The following is a 26,127-nucleotide window of genomic DNA, read 5'->3' on the forward strand; positions in this document are numbered from 1 at the left end:
TCAGGCCCGCGGAGGTTGGGTTGAACGGCCATATGGACGCATTGCTGCTGGGCTAGAAATGAAAATAAAGACTCTGCGCCAAAATGCCTTATCAGCAGGAGAGCCGGATGAACATGGTGATTAGAAACCTACACCTGCTGATGGCTTCACCCGCTGGTCGCTAGGGCTAGCCGCAGCGCTAGCCGCGAAAATAAAGACTCTGGAAATCCACTGCGCCAAAATGCCTTATCAGCAGGAGAGCCGGATGTACGTGTTGATTAGAAACCTACGCCTGCTGATAGCTTCACACGCTGGTCGCTAAGGCTAGCCGCCAGCGCTAGCCGTGGGCTAGTGACAACACTTTGGGATTGTGGCTTGACGCGTGCGTGCGTGCACATGTTGGTGCTCCCCGCTGCAAAACTATTTTCCAGTCGTGTCAAGCGCGGCCACAGACGTTCAAGGTGCTCTCCACCACAATGTCCAAACATTTGTTCGCAATTAGAGATGGCTGCAAAACTGACATTCAGCACAACGCACGGACCCTCCCTCAGTCCCTCCCAATTTTTTTATTTTTTTTCACCCTGTCCCTTTTCCAGTCTGTCCGTCCTTCCAGTCTCTTGTTCCCCTCCCACCCCACCACTTCGTCCCCCACCGACCCTCAACACCCACCCCACCGCCTGCAGCTGGCTCCTGCCTCCCTCCCTGCCTTTTGGAGGGGGTTCACTTTACTCAGACTCTGGGTGGGAGAGGGATGCTGTCAGGAGACTGCAGGCAAACGCACATGTTTAGAACCTTTATGGGAGGCTTGACGAGCCGGCGTCGGCAAAGTGTATTTTCACGGGGACAGTGTTGTTTGCTGCAGAGCAGCAATTAAGCCCCCATGGAATGACATTGAGTTTGCACGAATCCCGCACAAACACCAGCAAAACAGCGGCAGGAGAAGACTTTTGGACTCGGGCTCGCTCGGAAAATGCATTGATGCCACCTCAAAGGTGAACGTCTTTGCCTCTTTTTTGGTGCATCTGGACGTACGGCTGGGGAGACAAACGTGAAGAGGACGGCAGACTAACGGGAGCAAGAGAAACATTTGCAGAGGGATTCTTAAGATCGGAATCATGAAAGGTACAGGGCGCTTCTTTGTGTTTGACCGCTTGCGATCACGCGCACGTGCATAGAAATGAATCGGGGAAATCGATCACTCTCTTGTGCATCTGGCCGTGTGAAAAACTCTTCACTGCGGGCACGATCGGCGCTTGTTGCTGGAGTATGGGGAAGCCACCTGCGACCACATATGCTTCTCATCTGACGTGAGATCCTCAGAAAAAGCCAGTTTGTTGCTCTTGGATGTGATACTTTGATCAGTCAGCTTTAAATGGCTGTGCGTGTGTGTGTGTGTGTGTGTGTGTGTGTGTGTGTGTGTGTGTGTGTGTGTGTGTCCTGACACCGCAGCCTGGTCACATTAAAATAAAAACTAAAAAATTGCTGGCCAGTCACGGCAAACTGCCACAGGCTTAATCTCCCCTCGAAGAGACGTTGAGCAGAAGCATAACATTTGGATTCGAGCGCTTTCACAACACGGCTGAAACGAGAGCTGCCAGCGGTTGGGGTGGTTGCGACCGGGGCAGCTGCTGCAGAGAACTTTTTCCCACAGATGTACAGTATGAGAAATGAGAGACCGATGGAGCCGAGTGGGTAGGTGCAGCGGGAGGAGATCAAGCGGTCGGTCTTCCGGGGGAACGATGCTTCTGGTGCGAGTTGAGTTTTCTTGTGTCATTGTCACAGTTGCTTAAAATGTGGATGAATCAACCATATTCACGAGTTGTTGGGGGGCATTTCTGTATTTAATAATGGGAACCAAAGATTGTCCAATTGTTGAGGCCTGCCTACGACCGTGCTGCTTTCCCGTAGGGAACAGCATCCTGATAGTAATGATGGATAGCAGGCGGGACTGGGGCAACAGATTTTCGGCTTTTTGCCAAAGATTCCAGCGGCCAGAAGGTTGTCTGTCGACAGGTTGGACACTGGAGATATCAAAGTTACTGCGAGGGAAAATGACATTGGGGAATTAAAGTCAAATTGAGGTCGTCTCGCTGACGAGTTGAGAGAAGAGGAACAGCCCGCGGGGGAATATGTCAAAATATGTCAAATTGCCTTGGAGAGCTGAGCGGCGCCCGGGGCAGCCAGAGAGCGCAGGAGGTCTACTTAATGCGGTCTCCAGTCTTGCTGAGCCCAGTTCAGCCCTGCCTGACCAGAGCAAAAACATGCTGCCTCATACATTCCTGCCAGGGCAAGAGAAGGAGGAGGTGTGGGGTTAGGGGGGGGGGGCAGAGGAGGTGTGGAGGGACGGAGAGGAAAGGGGAGGTAGGAGGCAGGTGTACAACTGGCAGGGAAAACGGAAAGCCCAAAAAAAGGAGAAGATTTACTTTGACTTTCTTTTTTATGGCTTTGAGAACTTGGGAGGTTTGTGGTTGAAGTGCTCTGACTTTGGGACTGAACCTCAGTGAGACTCCAGGTCTTGCCAACCTCCGAGAGGGCTGTGGGGGGGGGGGCATTCACTTCCTTTGAGGTACGACACAACCAGAAAAAAAGTGATGAAAGGGAGTACATGTAGAACAAAGAACAAGCAGAACAGCAGTAAAGACCTGGGATGGTGGAAATCGTGTTTTCACTTCATCACTGCTAATTGGCTTCGGTGGGAGTGCTCATGCACAGGAAGGCTAATGTCACCCCTCGCACCAATAAGAAGCCACCATTGTGTTGTCAGACCAGACATGATTGGTCTGCAGAGGGCTCAAGTGCCTCAAAGCTCCATTTTTTTGTCAACGTTCCCTACTGGTGGTGTGCCAGATGAGTGTGTTCAAGTACTGTAACTTCTGTTTGTGTACGTTTGCCTATATCAGTTTCTCCCACACCCAGACAGTGAAACCAAGCCAATGTGCCAAGCAGGTTCGTTTAGCTTAGATCACAGTTGGCTAGTTGACCGCCTTAGCAATTTGGCTGTTCGCAAAGTCTGGGTGTATCAAAGGGATGTTTCACTATCGTCACTATTTTCTCGCGTCTACTTGGCCTAATTTGAATGCCGACAGTTTTCAAATAGCTTACTTTATTTTTAAATCTATAAAAATCTAAATAATAAAGTGGCCGCCGACCCTGCCCTATACAACTTACAGCTGAGGAAAAACAATGCATTTATAACATTTTGCCTTTAAAGCTCCCATTTCACCGCTGAAACCACAATTAATGGGTCTTTGCAGTCTGGGCCAACACATTCCAGCCGTTTAAACGTCAGTGATGAGACCTCGCATTCCACTCGAGGGCCTTCAAATGTCTTGGGTTTCTGATTGGGGCTTAATGCAACCATTTCATAACTGCTGCCTTGTTTAAGGATTGATGACCTTAATAAAAAGGGACTTTCTGGGCAAAATGACTTAAATCAATTACCACCACAAAATACGAAATCCATAAATCTGTGCGTAGTTTTCAAATGATTAGATAGGGATTAAGGTGGGGTTGGGGGAAGGTTTCGGACAAATACAGCATTTTTCTAATTCCCCAAAGAAGTTCAGAGAATTAATTAAGTAAGAAATTGGAGTGAATGCAGTTTTGGGAAAGTCCAGTTCCTCTCAGAGGTCCCAGTACAGGGAAACCACATAAACATTAAACAGTGTGGTGATTAGCTGACTCATGCACAGATCTGGTTCCGTGTTAAGAACCACCAGAGGCCAGTTGGGTGAAGTGAATTCAACAGGGGAGGGCTTATATATTTTTCTCTGTATAGATTTTTGAAATGTTTAAATCAGTTTTAACTGCCTGCTATCAGTGTAAATTCTGTTTTCAAAAAAATTTCAAGCGTGCCACTTTGTGTTTGTGCGCGTGGCATCAAAAGGCGCCTTGCTCCTTGGAGGGAGCATAAACAGACTCTTATCTGTCTTGTCATCGCAGTGAACTGTTGCTTTTGTATTAGTTCTAAACTTGCAATGAGCCAGAGTGGCCCCCCGATTACTCCTCGATATGGCAATTGCTGCAGTCGGAGTCGCAGCAACAGCGAACATCACAAGCTCGTACTGAAATAAAATGCACCGTGATGAACGAAATACACACAAACGGTCGACGTGTAAAAAAAACAAAAAAAACACACATGTTAGAACCAAATGAAAATGAAAATGGCAGTTGTGTGAATTGGATTGGGTACCTTCTGAATTGAAACTAGCTATTGGAGTCAAATGCCGTCATTGGAGCGTTCACATTTCCCGTATTGTCGACCTGGAATTAAATGCTTGACCAGACAAAACAGTTAGAAGTTGTAATTATTGCTACTTTTGCAATAAAATCTCGCACTTGTGGTTCGGAATGAAATCCTTGGTCCCTTACTGGAGATAATAAAGATTTTAAGGGTTTTACCTCAGTCAGCAGCACACAATAACAATCTGGACCAGGAGCAGGAGAGAGTTTCATTATTTCCCTCCGCCAAACATTTTGCACCACTGGGAGAAGTCGTCAGCACTCTCGGGACCAAATGAGTCCGAAGCTTTGGAAAGTTATAATGAAGGTTGTAACAGCAGAAAATTGAATGTCCATAATTTTTGAAACGACAATTTCAGACGATGTAATAAGAAAACTTAATGGCAGGTTAGCAAATACTTATGCATGGGTGCATATTTCATTTAAGCGGTTTTTCATGTGAGCCTCAAGAGCACCAGCGTAAGCACAGAGAGTCATCAAAAGTTTCGACTTCTGTTGCGCCGGTCAAAGCAACAGACAGGTAACTGTGAAGAACACTTGAGGAAGATCAATATCCACTGGACTTCTTTCAGTGCTTACAGTGGCCTTTTTGTCCACTTCTTTTGATCACCTGCTACTTCATTGTGCAGAAGTTTGCACAAAAACACTTCCTCCCCGCCAGCCGAACACACACAACAACATAAGTTCATGACTGGATCAGGCAAACATCGAAGCTTTAAGCCATGCCATGGTCTGCCAAAGGTAAAAATCCAACAGCCATTCCAAACAGTCGACAATCCCAAACGGGAGCGAGAGCATCATGTCTCTAACTGGTAACCTTTTTATTCTTACCGATAAATAAAACTAACCTTTAGTTTGCTCAGTAAGAAGTACGTGGTGCCAAAGCCGATAAGGAAACAACACAATTGAAACCACTTCCTCCTTTCTGCAAGTTCTCAAAAAAGTAAATATGCAGATTGCAGGTTTTATTTATTTTTTTTATAATCCATCTAATTGCAGCAGTAGCATCAGATGAGATGTTATTTCTCTCTCAAAAAAAATATTTGTGCAAATGTTTTGGTGTCAAATGGACCCGATGCAAACCATCCGTCTGTCAGTCTGTACCTTCGTGCAGATTTCCGTTATAAGTCTGTCGCAATTTTTCAAAGGTCGCCTTCACCTCCCCCGTTTCCACCTTCCTCTCCTTTCCTCTCCACCAATTATGTCACCCTCCCAGACCTGACCTCAGCTGTTCCACCGCTCGCTGACATAAACAGTCAGCTCCACGCTGGCGTTTGCAAAGGGCAATTTGGTAACGGCCAAATTCAAGCACCGGAAAACCGGTCTGTATCGCCACCCGTCTTCGAGTGCTCTGTGCTCCTCAATCGTGAATGGATGATGCTGATGTTACATTTGGAACTCAACATGGTACTAAAGATCACACAAAACGTGACAGCAGTATGAAGAAATTATTTTCATTGGCTTTTTTAGATTTTTTTTTTTTGGCTGGACCTCTCCAAAAATTCAAAATGAGGTTTGAATAAAATTGAATTCTTTAATAATGATAAGAAGTAGATGTGATCCTCCAAACTCCTCAGTATAACTAGTAAAACACAAAGTGAAAATTGGTCATCGTTGGGGCTCTGGGCCACACGCTCATGCCGTCATACTTCTTGGAAGAACAATCTTCAATAAACACCGAACGGAGAAGATTGGAGGTGGGACACGGTAAAAAGCAGCTGCTCCTGCAAGTGGCCGTAAACAGGATTTACTGTACCGTCGACTGGGCTAGCTGGGCAGCTAATGATGGAGCAGATGATGCCAATTGGCTACATCAGCCTGCCCTCATTTGCTTGTCTAAGGGGCCCATTATGCTCCATTTGATTACAAAAGAAACATAATTACAAGCCATTAGAGCCCACACCAGTTAGCTAGGTTTGTTACTCCAAAAGGTGGATCTGGAGCTGGAATATTCCTTTTGGAATTACATCACGTCCATTTAAACTCCGCCAACACGTTTTGAATATTTGGCAGCTTTAACAATCCGCCGCGGCCACGTCCAACCTAGCGTGCCTTTTCCTCTGTTTGTAAGTGTACGTGCGCAATCTTTCCCTTCAGCCTCCTCTGCGGCTCCTAAATGTCAAGCGCCACACCGGCAGTGCGAGTACGGGGTGTGAGAGCAGCAAATGACGCGTTATATAAAGTCCATTGCTCTTACGGTGATGGAAACACAAATCTCAAAGGTGCTCTTGGGCTTAAAGGCATACAGGCCCGACGTAGGTTTATTGGTCCCTGCTGTTGCAGTGTATGAAAATCATGTGCCTCACGCAATCCTTCCCAGCAGCGATGAAAACTTCACTGAGACACACGTGTGCGCACGATAAGTACCTCCAGAAACGGTGCACGCAACCGTTTGATGAAACTTTGAGGAAACAGTTCAACTCCGCACATAAATTCTCTTTTGGCATTCTCTTCAATGTTCAGGTGCCATGCAAGAACTCAAATGCTATTGGAGGTCAGTGGGGCGGCTGGTTTAGATTGAATGAAGTCTGTGTTTTTTGTTAGTTGAAGTGTTTGATATCACCTTTCATGTCTTCTTGTTTCTTTCAACAGACAACTACGGTGGATATGAGAACCAGCTTTTCAAAGGTAATGAATCAACTTCATAGGTGTGCATAAGAATCCAACCGTAAGCCACAAGATGCACAAGACATGGTACTTTGGCGACTGGGCGACTGTGACTCAGGAGGTAGAGCGGGATGTCCAATAACCGAGAGGTTGGTGGTTCAAATCCCGCTCCATCGTAGTCTGTCGCCGTGTCCTTGGGCAAGACACTTAACTCTAAATTGCTCCCAATGGAGCTAGGCAGTGCCTTGCATGGCAGCAGCCACCCATTGGCGTGTGAATGGGCGAATGAGAGGCCTTTAGGGTACCGTGAAGGTGCTGAAGGGCTCTGCTCATTGATTGCCGATTGGTCTTGCCATGCTCGGACTGACTGCAAACAAACAACCTAAGAGGTATACAGCCAATTGCAATTTGTCCAGGTATCCCAAATTCATGGGGTTAAATTGAGAGGAAATATCTCTGAAATAAATTCTCTTTATCTGGACTTTGAAGGTATTGCGGCATCTGGCTTGTCTCTGATGCAATGGAATATGATACCGCTTCAAAAGATGCTCTATGAACCGCTAGCATCAAAACAATGGGATGAATTCTGAGACAATCCAGACAAATTGTGTCTTGATTTAATAAGCTAAGAGATGGCAAATGCGACAATGGATTACTGGTCTTAGATATGAGCAATCTGAGCAAATCCTGCATCTCGACAGATGTTGATGGTCGCTACGGCGACACAGAGAAAACAAACAGTGCCGTTATTGAGGCTTATCGCATGTCACGTGACTTCGCTGCTGTTTGCCCAGAGGTGGAACATTGTGTTTTTCAAGTTTCTCTGTTTACATTTTTTTTTTCTCGCCTTGTTTTTGCAGAGGAGGATTTTACTGGGGAAGAGGAAATGCCTTCATTCAGAGGTGAACTCCCCCCCCCACTCCCCACCCCCCCGCCCGATCCCCACCCCCAACCAAACACACACACAAACACACAGCAGATGGTGTTTCGGTAACGTTCCAAAATGTTAAGTGATTTAGCATGCTTGTGGGCTGATGTTTAAAGTGGCTCTGAGGTGCTTTTACGCATTTACGAAACAGTGTCATCATTCCTGATGGCTGTATACAACGGCCGGAGGCCTTTTGAGAAAAATACACTTTAATCTTGTCGATATTAAAAAAAAATTCTGATTAGCTCAAATCACCACTAATGAACGACGAAACGATTCACTGCAGGCAGATTATTGCAGTCTTCCAGCTGTGTAGTAAGTTCACCTGGTAAAAGTAAGCCGTGCGAGAGATTCCTTTACGGAAGGGTATTGTGAAAGTACCTCAAGTCACTTTGAGTCAACAAGTAATTGCAAGCAATTTTTCCGTAAGTAAATTTGCATTTGACACAGAAACAATTTTTGTAACAAAGGCAAAAAGAAGTATTAAGGAAGAGAGAATCTGAATTTGTCTGTGACACGATGCGTTTGAATTTGGAGCTTAAATGACTGTTGCGGAATTTAAGTTTACAGACTCTCAAATACTACTGTGAAATATTTGTGTTGAATACTTGTGTTTCTGAAGTTGTCGGTGCATCCGAAAAGTAAAATCTCCCACCTTGACAATTAAAAACTAACAAATGAAATGGCATTTCATGCAGTTGTTGACAAAAAAAAGCTGTAATAGTTTGATTATTTTGTCACATTGTGCACATGTAGACATTTGAATGGCCATGTAAAAATGACAGACTTCTGCCACCAGATGCATGTGTTAGCCCATCAGCCATCCGGTGTGATAACGAAATACAAAGATCTTTTTTTTCATTTTTCGGAATGACATATTTGGATCCTTGGATGATATTTAAGTAACACGTCAAGACTGGCACATTTAAGACCAAACTAATCAAAAAAAATACGATAACTTCAAACCGAAAACATTAATAACCATGATTTCTAGCAAAATGGAATTGGATAAAGTCTATCAATGTGGCAAAAAGGGCTAAATAATTGTACAAGCTGATCAATAGCGTGGCCAGATATAAAGTAGACTCTGTTGCACGCACAAGAGACTTTAACCATTGCGATTGTGTCCCTGCAGGGCGTGGCAGCAGAGGCGGCTGCATGAGGTGTCAGCAGAGCCGCTCGCTGCAGCTGGCGGTCAAAATCCTCTACGGATTTGTCGCTTTCCTCGTCATCGTCGTGGCCGTGCTGGCGTCGCTTGGTGAGCATCAGCCCCCCCCGCCCAAACGTTCACTTCTGTTAAGAATGGGTCTCGGAGCAGCGGCTCCACGACGGCAAAGATTCCATGCGGTGACCTGCGCGACTTCTACGACTCATCTCTGGAGCCAGCTGCTCTCAACACTCTTTTGATTTATTGGCTAATTCCACTGGTTCGCGCCGACACCAAGAGCGAGGAGCAAGACGAGTGAGGGTGAGGGGCGGGAGACTCGGCTCTCCTACCAATTTCAGCCCCTTGCAGATCAAACATTGTGTGCTCCTGCACGTTTTTTTACCTGACAGCTGCCCAACGCCAGCAGATGCTTTTCGCATTAACGTGACGTTTTATTGGGTTTGAAAGTTGTAAATCTCCCACTTTTACAGCCATTTTGGGGATTCCTGAGCAGGGACGGAGTGAACGAGCTAAGCTTACGTCTTAGAGGAGCAAAAAAAAAACCAAACCAAACCAAAACATATAAGCGTGCAGCCACACACAAACAACTACTTTATAAGAGCCAGGATTTACTGTTTGCGGGTATCGATGCACACAGTTAACGGCGTGGGAATGCGCTGAGATATGGACGCGTTAAAGTTTAATTTGCCACCTGGTGTTAATTTTATTCTAGTAGTAGTAGTAGCAGTGGTAGCGGGAGAAGTACCGCCTCTTTCCTGTCACAGGATTCTGATTGACTCAGTCATATTTAAATCTGCTGTAGATTGCTTTGGTTGGAGGTTTTAACCAAATACTTTGTTATAAATACAGCAAGGGCTGTTTTGTTGCTGCTGGATACAAGAGGAGGTTTTTGACTCACGAACGACTGAATCAAGTTCCCAATTACTGATGTCTTGTCACGTCAACACATGTACAAAGCCAAAAGCTGAGCAATTAAAAAAAAAAAAAAAGTCACTCATCAAAAAACAGTTTCAATGGGTTACCAAGAAAGTAACAGAACTACAGGATTTGAGACTTGCAATTGGATTGGATGTTTTGGTTGCTATTGTTTTGCAATTTTTCTCTTGGCTTCTGCGCATGTGAACACTCAGGCATCAGAACAGTTCTAAACTTCAATCAATCGATCAATCAATCAATCAAAGAAAGAAAGAGAGAGTGGAGTACAGGCCAGGGAAAGTAACAGTGGGACTATACGTTATGATCTATAACATTATTATACAAACATATCGTTAGCCTAACAGCATAATTGCCTAAGTCGATTTTTTGACAAGTTGTGATACCTGAAAAAAAAACAACAACAATGTGCCTGCTAAAAAATGTGTTTTTTCCGAAAACGCTCAAATATGACTTAGGCAACTATGCTATTAGGCTAACGATATATAGGGTGGATGGCTATTAAACTTCTCATAGTCCATGTGACTGAAATATATCTATGATATGGTTCTTTATTGTGGCTACACATCAAAGCATGGAGAAAAAAAAAAAATCTCTTTGAATACTATTTTGATTCAGTCAGGACAGAATCTGAAAAGTTACCAGACAGACCTAAACAAGTAGAATACGACTTGTTAATGTGTGGGCCTCTACACGCCGTCATGGGACCTTGAAGCTGCGCCAAAGGTCAACCTTAAGGCAGCAGGGGCTAACAAACCAAACATGGGCCAGGGTTTAAAAAGGATCACCTTTTACAACCACGGATAAACCTTTCACTTCTCAAATTTGGTTCTCGTTTGGCGTCACGCCACCTTCAAAGGGCCGCGTCTGGTCATGTGGATAAGTGTCAACCAAACTTGTCAGAGATGACCTATAGGTCACTTGTCACGGGGGGGAACAGTCAAAGGTTTGCCATGAGTAACTATCGCTTGCTTATTGTTCTACATTTCAAAATGGTAAATATGCCAGAACTGAGTAAAACGTTTCAACAAACGTTGCAAAAGCATTCTAACGCACAGTATTTAGCTTGTGCTAATTTTTGTCCCACAATTTACACGCAATCCAAGAACCCGGTCGAAAACGAAAGAATGCGTGTCTCAGCAACGCAGCTGTGTGACACAACAAACAACAACTGCAAAGTTTGCATAATGATGTTACCAGCAACTTTGACTGCGAGCAAAAAATAAAAAATAAAAGGAAAAAACATAAACGAAACCCACAATAAAGTCAGGATAATTTCTTGTTCTGTGTCATGGAAATGTTACTGGAAAAGCAATGACAACAGCTGCTGGGTGATTTTCACTCTGTCACATTTGGGTTATTCCATGTTCACTCTTTGTTCGCTTTGTACCAAAGCTCCAATTTGTGTTGCGGCTGTGTTCACAGGGTACAGGACTGTTCTGTGCCCATAAAGGGAGTTCCCAAATCTTTCCTTCCCTTCCTTTAATGCATGCCTACCAAAAAGAATGCGTTTATCATCTGTAACTTTTCATAACTAATCAACCTCATGTCCCACCAACTCTGCGAAAGGTTATGAAGGTTGTGACCATTCAGCGGAGCATTAAGGGGTTTGGACATTTCGGGTTTTGAGCCCAGTCTTGCCAACTGGGCATGTTTTTTTTGGCAGAGGCACTTTCCGACTTAGCTCTCTTCAGGCTTAGTTATATTTGTGTTGCTACAAAAAAAAAAAACAAGACAACAAAACAAAGCAAAAAAGTTTTCACTTTTAGTCTCCTTCCACAACCTGCTGGATATGTCGCATGAGACATTTCAGAAAAAAAAAAAGCAATCACCGTTATGTAATGTGGGTTGATCTACACAGGAATATCTAGCGCTGGTTTTAAGCCGCTGGCCAGCAGCAGATCGCGAAGGCGCCATGTGGAAACGCTTTGATATACATTGCGCTCTGCAGAGCTGCAGAAAACGCTGAGAGTGTTACGCCCGCGCACACAATTACTCCTACTCACCCAATCATTGTTGCTCTCTGGGGAAATATGTTGGACCGGACCGGCGCGCTCAGCCACCCCTAACTGTGTTTTGTTGTTGGGGCTTAAATTACAACTTCCTGTTTTGACAAGTTTATTTGCTTCCTCTGTCCTGTTAACACGAAAGCCCCGCTGATGTTAATCATTTTAATCCCCTCATTAGGAACCATTCTCTGTGACTGTTTCCCCTCCCCTATGACAACTTTTATGCACGGCCGCCTGCCGTGTACAAAAGCAGTTGTGTTTGTGCAGCGCGTTTGAGCATTGTTTTGAGACCCATCTTATTAAAATGGTGGTGAAAGCAATTAACAGATTGCCGTGCGCTCACTACTTTCCGGTGAAATGTGGAGCGCGCGCTTCCCGAGTGAGTCATTTTCTAACTGAAACATTTCTGGATGTGTCTCCAGTGTTCAGGAGGGTTGAAAGCCTATCAGAGGAAGAGTCAACCTACCACAAAAAGATCTCCAGAGTTCAGCAAGGGATAGAAGGTAACGTGGCATATATGAGCAAATGTTTGTCCTGTGGTAAACCGGCGACTAGTCCAGCGGGTGACCCTGACTTCATCTAAAGACAGCTGGAAAAAGGCTTCTGAGACCCAGAGTGCAGGAGAGACAGTTTTGAAAAGAGATGGATGAGGATTCAGTGGGGCCTCTGGTTTACAGAATGAAAGTGATGACCCACGTGAAGGCAGTTACAAATTAGATTTGCAAAGGCTTCGGAAGAAATCGGAGTTCACTGATTGAGAGTTGTGTAGAGGTTTAAATTTGTGTTTATATAAAAGTATCAGCAACAAGAAGTTCTAATTTAAAAAGTACTAGATTTCCTCAAAAGTAAAAAAAGTTAAAAATAAGGAAGTCCTGGTATTTTTTGTTTGTAGACAGAATTGCCATTGTTTGTTTTTTTATATATTGCTTCAATCAAAATTAAATACATTAAAGATTAATAAAAGTGATGAGTAAAAATCTCAAAATATATCCCCTCGCTCAAATGTTGCCCTGCATCATGGATAACAGGCTTTTCCCGTGTTATTGTGCAATTCATTTGAATTGAGATTGATCATGAGGACACTTGCAGTGGTGCAGAATAAAAGAACAATTCCCCTCAAACGCACCTAAACGTGTAACAACAAAAACCCAGGAAATTGGCCTGTTTCAGTGAGCGCTATAGTAGTTTGTTAATGTACAAACTAAAAGTAAAAAAGCACTTGGAAAAAAAGAAATATTTAAATACATTGTGCAGAGTGATGGGGGGGGGGGGAACTAATGAAAAGCAACAACTGTACTTTGCCTACTCTATTCAATCAACCTTTGTGTATTTCAACTGATCGATTTTATAAATTGACCAACTGCAAAAAAGATATCTTGACATTACACGTGATAAAGTACTATTTACAACTACAATTTGTGAACCAAAGACAGTGAAGTGTAAATGGACTAAATTAACTAAAAAAAAAAACAACAACACTTAACTGCACTTTTCTGGGAAGGTGACTGAAACAGTTACATTTTGAATTTTTCTCTTAGATCTGAGCTCCACGGCGAACTGCTCAGGTTGTCTGGACGTAACGCTGTACAGTGAGGAGATTAGCCGACTGAAGAGGGAGTTTGAGGACCTCCAGAGAATGATACTGGGCCAGGAGCAGGTACCCTCACAGAGCAACTGGCATTCCAATTTGCAGTCCCAAAATCCAACGGTAACTTAGGCTATGTCTATGTTCTATGTGTTGGTCACATCGCCTGTCAGGTTCTAGACCAGGTCTCCCAAACCCAGACTACACTAAAGTCCACCAGCAACCTGCTGACACGCGACATGCAAAACCACATCATGTCAGTCAGGCTTCTCAACCAGTCGCTGGAGAGGTACCTGGATCGGGTGGACGGCTGGAAGGACGTGATCGAAGAAACCGAGGAAAAGATGAAGAATCTGATGGAGGACCAGTACAACATCAAAGCTGCAGCGCAGCAGGTCAACACCACGGTGGCACTAAGGTGAGTAGAGCGAAGACGAAACTGCAAGTGGAACTCTGTTACAAATGTTACATCTGTAGAAGATATTATCCATCCATCCATTTTCCATACCCGCTTCTTCCCGAGCTATCCGCTGGAGCTATCCCAGCTGTCATAGGGCGAAGGCAGGGTACACCCTGGACAAGTCGCCAATTCATTCAATTTAGGTTCATTCTATTTATTTGTAGACAATAATAAACAATCTACAACAACAGATTTTTCTTTTCTTTTTTTTTGAAAAGTACAGCAACACAAACAATGTTGAGACTTCAGAATGACAAACCACAGACTTTATAGCTTTGCTAAACATGAAACCTCATGTATATCCCTGTGACTATCTGCTGTTTATAAAACCATACATCATCAGTAACTTGCTTCTCTCACCAATAGACAGCCTAGTATTAGTATATTTATTTCATATTCCAAACATTTTTTTAAGGACACTATCCCAATGCATGTGACAATGTGATCCATGGACCATCACAACTTTAACACCTATTCCACCCTATAATTCTGTCCACCACTCTGTCACTGCATTGATTGTGTCCATTTCACCTCAACCGGTCAAAGCAGACATTACCCACCAGAGTCTGGGTCTGCTCAAGGTTTCTTCCCTACCTTGTTTTGGGGTGGCCTGTTTGTTTCAATTTATGAATTAAGTATTAAGACCTTTAATGTGGTATATCATGCTATAAAAAAAACAAACTTTTTTCCCCACATCGCTGTATTGAGAGTTTTTAACATAAGTCAAAAAGATGATATAAGTGAGGACTGATAATTTATCCAGTATGTCGTCTCTCTAGCACACTATGGATTGACGCCCTGCAGAGAAAAGCTGATGAGGAGACTCTGGTCCTTCAGAAGCTGACCAGCGATTGGCAGAACTACAGCCGATCTCTGAGCGCCATCAAATCCAACATGAGCACCACCACGCAAAGCATGCGCACCCTCCAAAACAACATCATAGCAGATCACCAGAGAATAGCCATGTCCAATGAAGTGTACTACGACCTCACCCAGCAGGTGTGTGTTTGTGTCAATCCCATTGACTCTATTTGAAAATGGACAGAGCCACTGCTTTCCGCATTAACCACCAGCCATATTTAGTGTTTTTGAAGGCAACTTTTGCAGTTCCTGCAGGCCAAAAGCAGGTTTTTGGTACTTCTGGCTTGGCCTCCTTTTTGAATCTGGAAGCTTTGTCCATCTTTTTATACGAGTCAATAGTCCCAATATGTTCTCACAGGTCACAAAGCCTCACATATTAATTTGGGGAAGTTACATTTTAGGCCCAGTGACCTTTGAGGAAACGTGCAACATACATGATTTCTCTTCCAGGTGATGAATCTGCAGATGCAGCTTGACAATGTGACATCTTACATGGACGAACATGAGGAGAACATGCACGACCTTAAGTACCATACCAGGTATCATGACACACACGCATACAATTGTATATGCAGGAGTTATTCAAGCCTTCCCTTCCATACAAATGCCATGAAAACCATCTTTGCAGGTACTACGAAAATCGGACAGGTGAGCGCTTCTCTGCTGTGGATGGTCGCCTCAATTCCATCTCCATGGAGATTGACACGGTTGCATCCAGCGTCAACGCCACCGTCAACCACGTCCAGAGCATGTACAGGTACATCAATGTGGAGAGCTCCTCATGCCAGGGTCGCATGGGCAGACACACAGAAGATCTACAGGTAGGAATGACAAAGGACTTTTTGTTTGAACTAGAACACACACTGCTCAGTCTATGCCATACACTCTAGCATCGGATTCAATTCACATCCATCAGTCATCAGTGTTACAGCTGAAAAAAGATAATCAAGACTAATTCCATATTCCGCCATACGTACACCATGTGTCATTGTGAAAATCTTGGAATAAACCAATTTTCTTCGTTTTATGCCCAGAACCTCAACAGCACAGTGTTATTACTCCTCCATTTGGCAGACACACTGAGACAACAAAATGTATTGCTGAATGTGCAACTGGATATGGACGTCAGGAACCTTTCCATGGTGATGGAGGAAATGAAGCTTGTGGACGTCCATCATACGCAACTCATTAAGAACTTCACAATAGTTAGAGGTAGCATCTTGGTTCCAAAGTATAACAAGTAAATCATGACACACATCGTTTTCCCCTACTTTTACTCATGTTCAGTATCCTCAATTAACAGGTGCTCCTGGACCACCAGGACCCAAAGGGAACCGTGGTGAGACTGGCTCAAAAGGACCTGTGGGACTGACTGGGAGCAAAGGTGACCGAGGGCCTATCGGGACCCGTGGAGGTGGTGGACCAAAGGGCTCCGTGGGGCTGAAGGGCGGACCAGGCGAACCAGGCCCCAGCGGCAATAAAGGGCCAATGGGAATGAAGGGAGCTAAAGGATCTGTCGGTATTCCAGGACAACCGGGAATAAAGGGCCAAAAAGGTGATGCTGGCCTTCCTGGTAGAGATGGAACATCAGGATCAAAAGGTCTCCCGGGAATCCAAGGCGTATCAGGCCTGCCAGGCACGACTGGACCACCAGGACCAAAGGGTAAACCAGGACCAGTGGGGCAACGTGGGCCACCTGGACCTCCTGGCCCTCCTGGACCACCTACGACGTCACACCACAGTGGAATCAACCTGCGGGGAAGTGTGACACCTGCGACCGGCCCCTAAATGCCAGCAGAATGTTGGATGGAGATATGGATTGAAAATTGACAAATCAAACAGGAGAAAGAAACTGATTTCTTCTAATCATGCCTGAAGATGAACAAATCCAGAGAGCATACGTGTTGGAGCTTTTACAGAGGCATTCTCCTGTAATGGTGACATCCAATATAGAAGAAATGAAAATGAAAAGTGAACTGATATAAAAGCTACCGTAACAGTGTACTGACCTGCTCAACATTTTTGTGTGCTTATGTATAGGACTGCATTCACAAGTCTTAGAACAACTTTCAACATTGTAGCTCCAAGAAGAAGAAGAAGAAGAAGAAAAGTCACAGTTTTTGATTTCATGAGGGTTTTCTGAATGATGAATGTGCCAATACCATTATTGAATGTACTGGAGGTAATGGGACATGTGTGAGGTTGTCGAACCAACAGAACCTTAGGTTTAACAAATGCAAATGATTTAAATTTAAGGCTGTCTTCTTTGCAAACAACTTGAGAGTTAGCTCTTCAATGCACTACTACCTTTCACATTTGGGCACATTGGCACATCTTTTATCAATAGGCAGTTGTTTTTGCTTTAAGCCTAGCAACTAATAAAGCAGATTTGCTTCAGAGCAGGTTCTCTGGAGATGTCTTGATCCATCTGAGTCTGTGTTTAAAAGAAAAAAGGGAAAAGAGAGTTTTTCTTCGAGTCTCTACACCCCCACATCATTGTTGGGGCTTTGCATTTATGTCTCGTTTCTGCAACTGTTGTTGCTGGACAAAAGAAATTCTTTTTTTTTTTGTTTAAAATCACTACCCTGCAGGATTTTGTTGATATGGTCTCAGAAAAATGCTTGGAAATACACTAATTTGTTTTGTTCTGGGAGAAGCACGGTAGCTGGAGCCAGGAGCAGATCAGCCTAGCTTACCATAAACAAACAGCATAAAAATGCTCAGGAGCCGTTGCAAAAGCAAAAAAAATAATCTCTCTATGGAAAATTTCTGACATTTTTAGTTTTTCTGTTTATTGGAGAAAACAAATATTTTTTGTTTTCCATGTTTTCTACTCAACAAAAGTAAGAGCATGAAGCTCCATGATTGGTGGTTAACAAATAATGAAACCTCATCCAGGGAGGCAAATGAGCTTATTTCACAATAAATGTGGGATTTGAGGGCTTGAATGATGAGAAAATTCAATAAACACACACAATGAAGAGATTGCAATAATGTCTGGCTGGCATGGAAGACAGACTGTATTTTGTATCAATTATTGGTGAGAGATTAAGGGTTTTCAAGAGAGTTCTGTTGTCATCATATTCACATTTATGTTGTTGACAACAGAAGTATACTATTTTTTTTTTGTAAACGTGTGATGTAATGACATGCGACTGGCTTGCATAGAACTTCATTAAAGCTTTTATGAACAGCCTCATTCTTTCCAGTGTTCCACACCGCACTGTACTTTGAGAGCAGAGTGCTATTGTTGCCTTGAGTGGGAAAGGGAGTGTCCATTAACTCAAAACACATGTCAGCTACTCTCCCGTCGGATTTTTGAGGTTTGCTGAGTTGAAGTAATTTGATTGCCCGGATTTATCCTGAGATTTTATTAGGCACATTTCGCAGTTCAAAGTTGAAATTAAGGGTGAGCATGTTCAAAAGTTGAAAAGGATAATAAACACAGCTAGAAAAACATGTATATAAAAAGTACATACACTTTATGTTTACATAAATACACTTTGATTACAGCTTGAGACCATTAAGTCTTGTTTCAATCTTGTGATATCTGAAATTTTTTGTAATAAAAAAAAGTTACACAATTTTCTTCTTTAAAAGAAGTACATTCACCCAAGTTGTATGTATTTAAATTAAAGTGTGATTCAATCGTCGTCAAACGTCAACATATTATTTTCTGCTTAGGTCTTTGCACACAGCTGTTCCTCTGTCTTCCTGAATCATATTTCCCCTCCTTTCCCTTTTCTATCTCTCTCTCTTCCAGAACATGACATGCCCTGGGAGAGGGCAGGAACCTGATCTCCAACAAAAACTTCCTTTGAGAATCCGCCCAGATTCCGCAGTCCACAAGACTTATGGATCATGTCATCCAAATTGCTTGCTTGTTTTTTTTCTTAGAGAAAGAAAACGTAGGAGAAAGTACAACAGCCCAGATTTGTTTCTAATAAACATGTAAAATAAAAAAAAAATTTAAAAAAAAGTGAGACGTGTCATACATGTGTATGTACAAAGATGTAAAAGACCGGAATGCTCTTCTCAGCGAGGGCGTGAGCCAGTGGATCTGACCAGTAGTATTTTTCTGCTTTGTTTGGGGAGACCTCCTGCAGACTTCTGCTCATCTAAACCATTCCCACATGTGGAACCATAAATCTGCGGTACTGTCGCTAAATCGTGGGCGGACAAGTTTGCAGGGCACAGTATAACAAATGTCTACCCATACACCCACAAACGGAAGAAAACGGGCATGATGGGAAAGAGACGGAGGGAGGGAGACGTGGTTCTATGATATGTAGCTACGTAGGAAGTGGCGACATTAATTATTCTCTGTCCTGCAATCCTAAATTTGGATGATTTTCTTGTATGACTTGTATGAATTTGTTTATTTGACATTGCAAAAGTATACATTATATCCAGCATTTACAGAGGAGTGGGCTCCATTACACTCAATGAGCTAAACAATGTGAACAAAAACATTACACATTTGCGTTATTTCACGTTGCCTAGTTCGGCGTAGTTACCGTTGCCTCTTGCGCGAGTTTTAAGTCCTGTCCCATAAAAATGAACCCCATTCTCGGAAATTGTAATCACATGCTAGTTTTGGTTCCCCCACTCATGCTTAATGTAATTTTCAATATGTCTTTGTAAGGGTAAAAACCAGAAGGCAGCATTAAATCTGGAGCATCTACAGCGCACTGCTCAGAACCGCACGAGTGTTTTTACCATTTGGCTTTAGGTTTATTGAGCGGGCTTCATCAGGTGTCAGGCTGCACACACCTCCCTGTTTAGACTCCAGGGTGGACCCCAGAGACAGAAAGCAGACCTGTGCTGTGAGTGAAGTGGCAGAGGAGGGGATGATGTGCTAGAGTCGGTGTGAAAAACCGCAGGCCGAGCCAGAATAGACCCCAGAGTCACATGTATTGTGTGGAACCCTGGCCAACCCCGCCTCTCCCCGGTGGGCTATTTTCCTCTCGGTCATTCACTCGCACATTTTCTCACCTGACTTCCACCGGCAGCAGCAGACCTGCGGTTCTTAACTTCATAACTTACCTCATGTTTATTTTCCCGCAGTTCATTAATAACCGAGATGTAATACCTCCCTCCAGTTCTCCAAACGAGTTCCAAACTACACAACACGGATTGCATGACTGATGTAAGATGTATTATAATGTAGTAATTGTTTGCCACCTAACAAGCCCCGTGGGGCCCGGTCCTTACTGCTGACTCAGTAAGCTGATGTCACCCGTTCACATGGCCAGTGTGAGATCACTGCCTGGATCCGAGTGAAACAAAGGATCCTGCTCGGATGTGTTATTCACTCCAGATTGTTTTCACACACAACTCCTCCTCCTCATAGTATGCATGTTTGTAGGAAGCAAAACACATTTTCTTTTTATCATTATGAAATATAAGGTAGTACAAAACACACAGCCCATTGGATCCTCTCGTTTACAAAGGCATTCATTCATTCATTCATTCATTCATTTTCCATACCCGCTTAGTCCCGAGCTCAGGGTCACGGGGGTCTGCTGGAGCCTATCCCAGCTGTTTTAGGGCGAAGGCAGGGGGACACCCTGGACAAGTCGCCAGTTCATCGCAGGGCCGTTTACAAAGGCAGACCGGCAAAGTGTGCACGTTAGTGCACGCAAATCTCCAAAACCATCAGAGCAGTTGCCTTGCCACGGTTGTAAATAGAGGGAAGCAACTGCCCCATACAGTTGGCAAATACGTCAGAAATACTTGGAAACAACTTCAGAAAACACATGCAAATGGCAAGAAACGTGTTCCAATTAAATTAATGCTAACGTTAGCTACGACACTGGACGTAGTACTCTGCTATCATGCACAAGTGGTTCAGTTTAGTAATTCTCTTTGGGTTAATATAATAAAACAAAATGTGTCATGTGGTGAAGGCAAGGTTGTCAATGATAGTGGTACCCTTGGAGACACGGTAACAGTTCTGGTAAGAGAAAGCGACCCTGCGAATTTCGAGGTATATCAGCATCATTTCAGCTCATGTTAGCATGTCAAACACATTCTCACGCTTGCAGCATTAAATGCTTTAATCATCAAACAACATCTTCTTTTGTTCATGTAATGTCTGTTACTTGAGGGAAGGGGGATGAGAAGAGCTCAAGTGCAAAGCATTATTTTTTTTTTGGCACAAGCAGAAGAGTCCTAAACCATTCTATGATTTATGACGGTAAATAAAAAGACAATGCTTTATTTGTTTTCTTTTCAACCTTTACCGTTGGGCGTTTCAAGGTATGCAGTGTCCGTTTTGGATTCCAGCCACAAAAAACATTCAATCTGCAATGAATGAGCATAATTTACTCTTTCTGCCTTGGACAGAGCCGACAGGAAGATAAGACAAGGAGGAAGACATATGTAGGGCGGACAGGGAAACCAAAACACAGCTTCCGATGATGTGTCTCCGCTGTGATTATAATTAAGAGACCAGAACGGAGGCCGAGGTCACTATGGGGCAGCCATATACCTCAAGGCCCTGTTGTCAAATTAAATAGGGTTTAATGGGTCGAGGGGCATTAAAAAGAGGAAGGAAACATTTATTCAAAATATGAACACTAATGTTTCATAGTGAAATTGAGGGAATAAAACAGTTGCACTGATTGCATACTTTCCTGCACTTTTCAGCTTTGAGAAGCACTTCATGTTTACTGCCAAAAAAGCAAAATATTGTTCCGTTCTTTTTTCTGTCTGATGTCACAGCCGGCACAGGAGATGGGGCTTGAATGTAATTGGATCAAAAGAAAGCAAAGTGCAGGTTGGTAAATAGACTGGAAAGCTGCTGCGCGGTCTCATGTAATTGTTTTTTAAACTTTTAAAAAAAGAAACTGCCAGTGACAGAAAAGTATGAAAAAAAATTCACAGCTCACAAAACGTTGTGGGTGAGGTCATATAACTTTGATGGACAAGTTCCAATTATGCTCAGCAAGACGTTGACATTTTTATGAAGATCAACAGCACCGGTAATTGATCCTTGACCTCTTTTTGGTGCCAGGGTGAAGATTTTCATGCAAATTAATTTCCTTCTCAGCTCTTCTGTCAAGTTTAAGATTAAAATATGCTGAGCTGATATAATTATAATAATAATAATAAAACAAAATACATGTGAAAGTAAATACTGCTCTCCCTTGACACGTTGTCCCTAAAATTCAGCAGGCTGAGTTGTTGTAATTTCAGTCATTACGACATTACTTCTGGTGGCACAGGGAGACGTTACCTAACCTGGATCCAAACACACCACACTTTAGACACACTGCTAACACGTACACACGTACGCACACACACACACAATTTGAGACGTTAGCTAACCATAAACCTGACGGGCCCCCTAAGAGCTCATTACATGGACAGCTGTGAAAATATACTTGGCCTTTTCCTCTGGCTCAGGTAACCGCTGTGCGCGCGTATTAGAGAAAGCACGGGCATCACACCTGTTGCGAAGTGCGGCGAGACAGCATGTAACTATGACAATGAATGAATAAATAAAGCTTCCCTGCCTCTGAGGGAATTGTCAAAGTTGGGGATAGTTGGGATTTTGGTGGTGGAGCTGTTTCCAAACAACACCAATGAATAGGGTGCGCAATGAAGAAACGCGTTGTTAGAGCTGACAGTGCAGGTGAACACTGGCGTTACTGTTCTCTCATTTTAGTTTCAGGACACTGACTTGGAAAAAGGGCCTGGAAAGCCAGCCTGAGACTATTTCTGTTGGCTGTGTTAGCCAAGAGGTGAAAGGAAGTCTGCATCAAAGCTTTTTCTTATGATTTTGGAGTGCTGTGCTTTTTCCATTTTCAGGCAAAATGAAAGTCTCCATCAGGCTGACAGGAATCTCCATGGACTTTGCAGATGTTTGCAGATGACGTTGTGGTGTACAGTGAGAGCAAAAAGAGGCGAAGAAGGGTTAAAATGTTGAGCTTCTCTTTGTGAGTGGCCAGGATGGTCAGGATCAGGAATGAGTTCATCAGAGAGGCCAGACTGAGATGGTTTGGACATGTACAGAGGAGTGACAGGGAATATATCGGTGAAAGGATGCCGAGGTTGGAACTGGCAGGCAGGAGGCCTGGGAATAGATGGATGTAGTGAAAGAGGACATGAAGTCAGTTGGTGTCAGAGAAAAAGGATGCAGAGGGTTAGATGGAGCCAGATGATTGGCTGTGACCACCAATCTGGGGGGCAGCCCAGAGGAGAAGAAAAGAGACAAGAGCCATTCGATATATGAGCTTGGACTGTTAACATTGTCTTTCTCCACCTTGAAGTAACTATCTCAAAATCGAACAAAACTGTAATACCAGCGGAGTGATAATGAGTTGCGTAGTTCACCAGGTTCCTTGCCGACTACCAGGAGACACTAATGTGAGTGGCAGTTAAATGTGGACTTTGGCAAACCACACGGTGACCCACAGTTGGGAGGTCATACTGTGTTTATGCCACAGTGCCCAATTTAGTTTAAACTCAGGCCGAAAGTCAGGTTTTATATTCACTAATCACCATTCTGGTTGTAGAAATGTTTGTGTTAGTGGAGAAACACAGTCCATGAAATAAACAAAATAATGATCTCTATGTATTACAGCCAATTGGCAAGTAAAACCTCTGAACGAATGGCGTTGGGATGTGTGAGCTGATCAGAGTTTCGTTAAACACACAATAGCACATAATTGGCCATTTGTCAGAAACGCTAAATAAAAAACCTTACTCAGTGAGAGGCCACTTTCAAACGGGGACTAAATTGGCTTTTTTGACTTTAAAGCCAAAGCGTTTGTTTTGTTAACAATGTGGCAACAGGGGTCTCAGATTTGATTTCTATAATGTATGAACTTTTGCTCTTACGAAAGCCTTCTGATCCGGAATCCGAGACGTGGAGATTTTCATTTAAAGCAGACATCATCACAGCCGCTGGCTTAGTGTGCAGGAGGCACCACTGTTACTTTGCATTCAAGCCGCTTTTGACTCCACGAGGTGTAATTCGTTTCACCCGCACAGTAGCGATAGAGTCGTGGAAGAAAGTTTAAAGACACCCTTAGAATTTTAGGTGATCAAGAAATATTTTTTGAAAGCTTTTCTGTCTTTCAAAAGCCTTGGCTGCATCAGACTGACAGATGTCATTTTTGTTTGTTGTTGTTTCTTATGCGTGAACTGGATGTGTGCCGGGGGGGTTCACATAATCTTCCTGCCCAGCGCACTTGCAAAAGGGAGCATTGTGGGTTGTGGTTGACTGTACTTAAATAAAAGGCGTCCAAGACTTCAGAGTGATTCTTATTTCAATATGTCACTCGTGCGTGGGCTGTCCAACTATTCTCTCCCACCACTGAGGTCTATGACCTGGCAGATCACATGGAATGTTTCCTCAATCCTTTTTGAATTATCTCTCCCATTCATCTGTTTTGCCACTATGCGCGTTCATGTTTAACCAAGCCAATACTTGGCTGGACCAATGCAAAAACCAGTGTTTCTGAGAGGAAAGCGTTCAAATTCCATTTTCTACTTCTTTTACTGCAAAAACGACTGTAGCACTGCGGCAACAGCTAGCACTTCCTGTATTCCTTCTTCATCTTATGCTATGTCTCAATTCAGGGTCTGCATCCTTGAAGTACGCATTTTGAAAGGAAGTTGCGTCATAGCACTGCGCGAAGGCTTGTCCCAATTCCCAAGGGTGCTTAGGACGCTCAAAATGCATACTTGGAAATACGCACTTGTTTTAGCCGATTCCAAGGATGCACCGCTACTATCCTTCGCATACTTATGTATCCCATGATGCTTTGCGTGCTGCTGCAAAGCATCGTAGGATCCTGGGAAGTCAGCTGAAATTAGTGGCATGTACTGGCAAAGAATATTGAAGTTTCACATAAAGTATCCAGTTTTTAACGTAGGATTTTACTTATTTGATCATCCAACGGCATCGTTAGATGGCGAACCAATGGTTAGCTTGATGCTATAAAAACGTCACTTCCGGGGTTGGCCAGCCGGAGGGACCGGCGGTGACGAAACGAGGAAATACGCCGAAGGCTAGACCGTCCCGAGTGGTTACCGGGGAGGCGGGGTTTGGTCCGTCCTTCTAGGCTGGGTACTCGAAGAACGCTTCCTTCAGACGGAGGACACTCGGTCTGAAGGGTGCAGACCCTGAATTGAGACACAGCACAAGTCTGCGGCTTTCAAGGGCAGGTTTGTATGTGTTACAGCTGCACAGATGAGCTATGGGCTTATGGAATATACTGAATACATGTTAGCGAGATATTTTCAACACACACGGGAGCTAAGAGATGTATACACATGCAACTTTAATACTAGAGAGCCGACCAAGTTGAACTCCCGATCCCCAGCGCTCCCACCATTAAATAAAACATGACACACCTGCAAAACAGCCAACTCGAGAGACTCCGGGGTCGAGTTTTTCCAGCAAGTAATCTAACATTTCACACAGAAACTACATTAAAGTGAGATATGTGTGTTGGGTTTGCGGAGTGAGGGAAGGAAGAATGGGCTCCTGTGTTATTACAACCATGTGTCCAGAGTTTGGATTAGATTCTGCGGCTAAATGAGGGCGAGAGATCGGTCCAAAAGTCACCGGCTGGATCACTGACAGATCTACTTTGCCTGATTTTAAAACAAAGGTTTGTGCAACGGCCCTGCGTGTCTCACGTTGGCACCGGCGACCTTCACAGGAACAGTACTTACTTCAATTAAGCGGACTCCAATAAGACGCCTCGTCCCAGGGGACTAGGCTAGAAATCATGAGCACTATCTCAGAAGCATAAATCACACGGCAGCGAGACACATATACAATAAAGAGACGTTTTTTTGGTTCCAATTTTACAATTCTCATCTTCTCCGTGGACATTCCGCAAATAGGTTTATTCCCCAAAGATGTTGTGTTTTGCGAACTATGACGGCCCATCTGCGGCGGTGGTTTGGTCGTTTAGCCCCCACCCCCTCTCTCAACTCTTTTCTTGTTTGAGAGAAAACAGGCCAAACAGTGTTGGAGCCGCGGCGGAGCCCACATGGTGGACAGCTGCGGTAACCAGGGGGACGACCCGTTAACGTTTCTCATCATTTAAAACCAGTCACTTGGATACTGGATAGAAACAGTAACTCCGGTCCCGTCTCTTCTGTCTCAACACAACTTGTAAAGGCAAAAGTTTCCACGCACATCGCACCACCTTCCCCAAATTGAAATCCTAACAAAAACAAGGCCTTTGTCTAAACATTTAACATTGAAAAACCCATTGTGTGTGAGGTCATATTTCGCCAAAAACAACTGTGCTGGTACCAGATCCTTTCATGTGTTTTCCTGCAAACCATCATGGTTTTGCCTTTTGGATTTGTTGAAGTTCTACACCA

General features: G+C 43.7%; 2 protein-coding genes and 1 long non-coding RNA gene across 5 annotated transcripts in view; 2 read left to right on the top strand and 1 right to left on the bottom strand.

Annotated features, from left to right (window-relative positions):
- The window catches only part of actc1a (actin alpha cardiac muscle 1a), a 98,761-nt gene that overhangs the window by 47,468 nt on the left and 25,166 nt on the right, over positions 1-26,127 (top strand). The window lies entirely within an intron of this gene.
- Positions 1-26,127, bottom strand: part of LOC142896062 (uncharacterized) — a 41,155-nt gene that overhangs the window by 8,007 nt on the left and 7,021 nt on the right. The window lies entirely within an intron of this gene.
- Positions 648-17,053, top strand: scara3 (scavenger receptor class A, member 3). Of its 2 annotated transcripts, none has more exons than XM_076037523.1 (12): positions 648-1,101; positions 6,814-6,849; positions 7,689-7,730; positions 8,892-9,014; positions 12,289-12,369; positions 13,405-13,523; positions 13,625-13,869; positions 14,691-14,910; positions 15,223-15,311; positions 15,401-15,593; positions 15,807-15,984; positions 16,076-17,053. In XM_076037523.1, the coding sequence occupies exons 1-12, from the start codon at positions 1,095-1,097 to the stop codon at positions 16,558-16,560; spliced, it is 1,818 nt and encodes a 605-aa protein (XP_075893638.1). In that variant the 5' UTR covers positions 648-1,094; the 3' UTR covers positions 16,561-17,053. The 2 variants fall into 2 exon arrangements, with proteins under 2 accessions (XP_075893638.1, XP_075893639.1); XM_076037524.1 differs by having other exon boundaries at positions 649-971.

This window comes from Nelusetta ayraudi, unplaced genomic scaffold (assembly GCF_046127955.1).
Source record: "Nelusetta ayraudi isolate G7.1 ecotype Tasmania unplaced genomic scaffold, CSIRO-AGI_Nayr_v1 ptg000052l, whole genome shotgun sequence".
In the NCBI taxonomy this organism is placed as follows: Eukaryota; Metazoa; Chordata; class Actinopteri; order Tetraodontiformes; family Monacanthidae; genus Nelusetta; species Nelusetta ayraudi.

Bases quoted from the DNA above. Each gene is read 5' to 3' on its own strand.
- scara3 (XM_076037523.1), top strand. The intron at 13,524-13,624 runs GTACCCTCACAG...ATCGCCTGTCAG, and splicing joins TGATACTGGGCCAGGAGCAG to GTTCTAGACCAGGTCTCCCA. The intron at 15,985-16,075 runs GTAGCATCTTGG...CTCAATTAACAG, and splicing joins GAACTTCACAATAGTTAGAG to GTGCTCCTGGACCACCAGGA.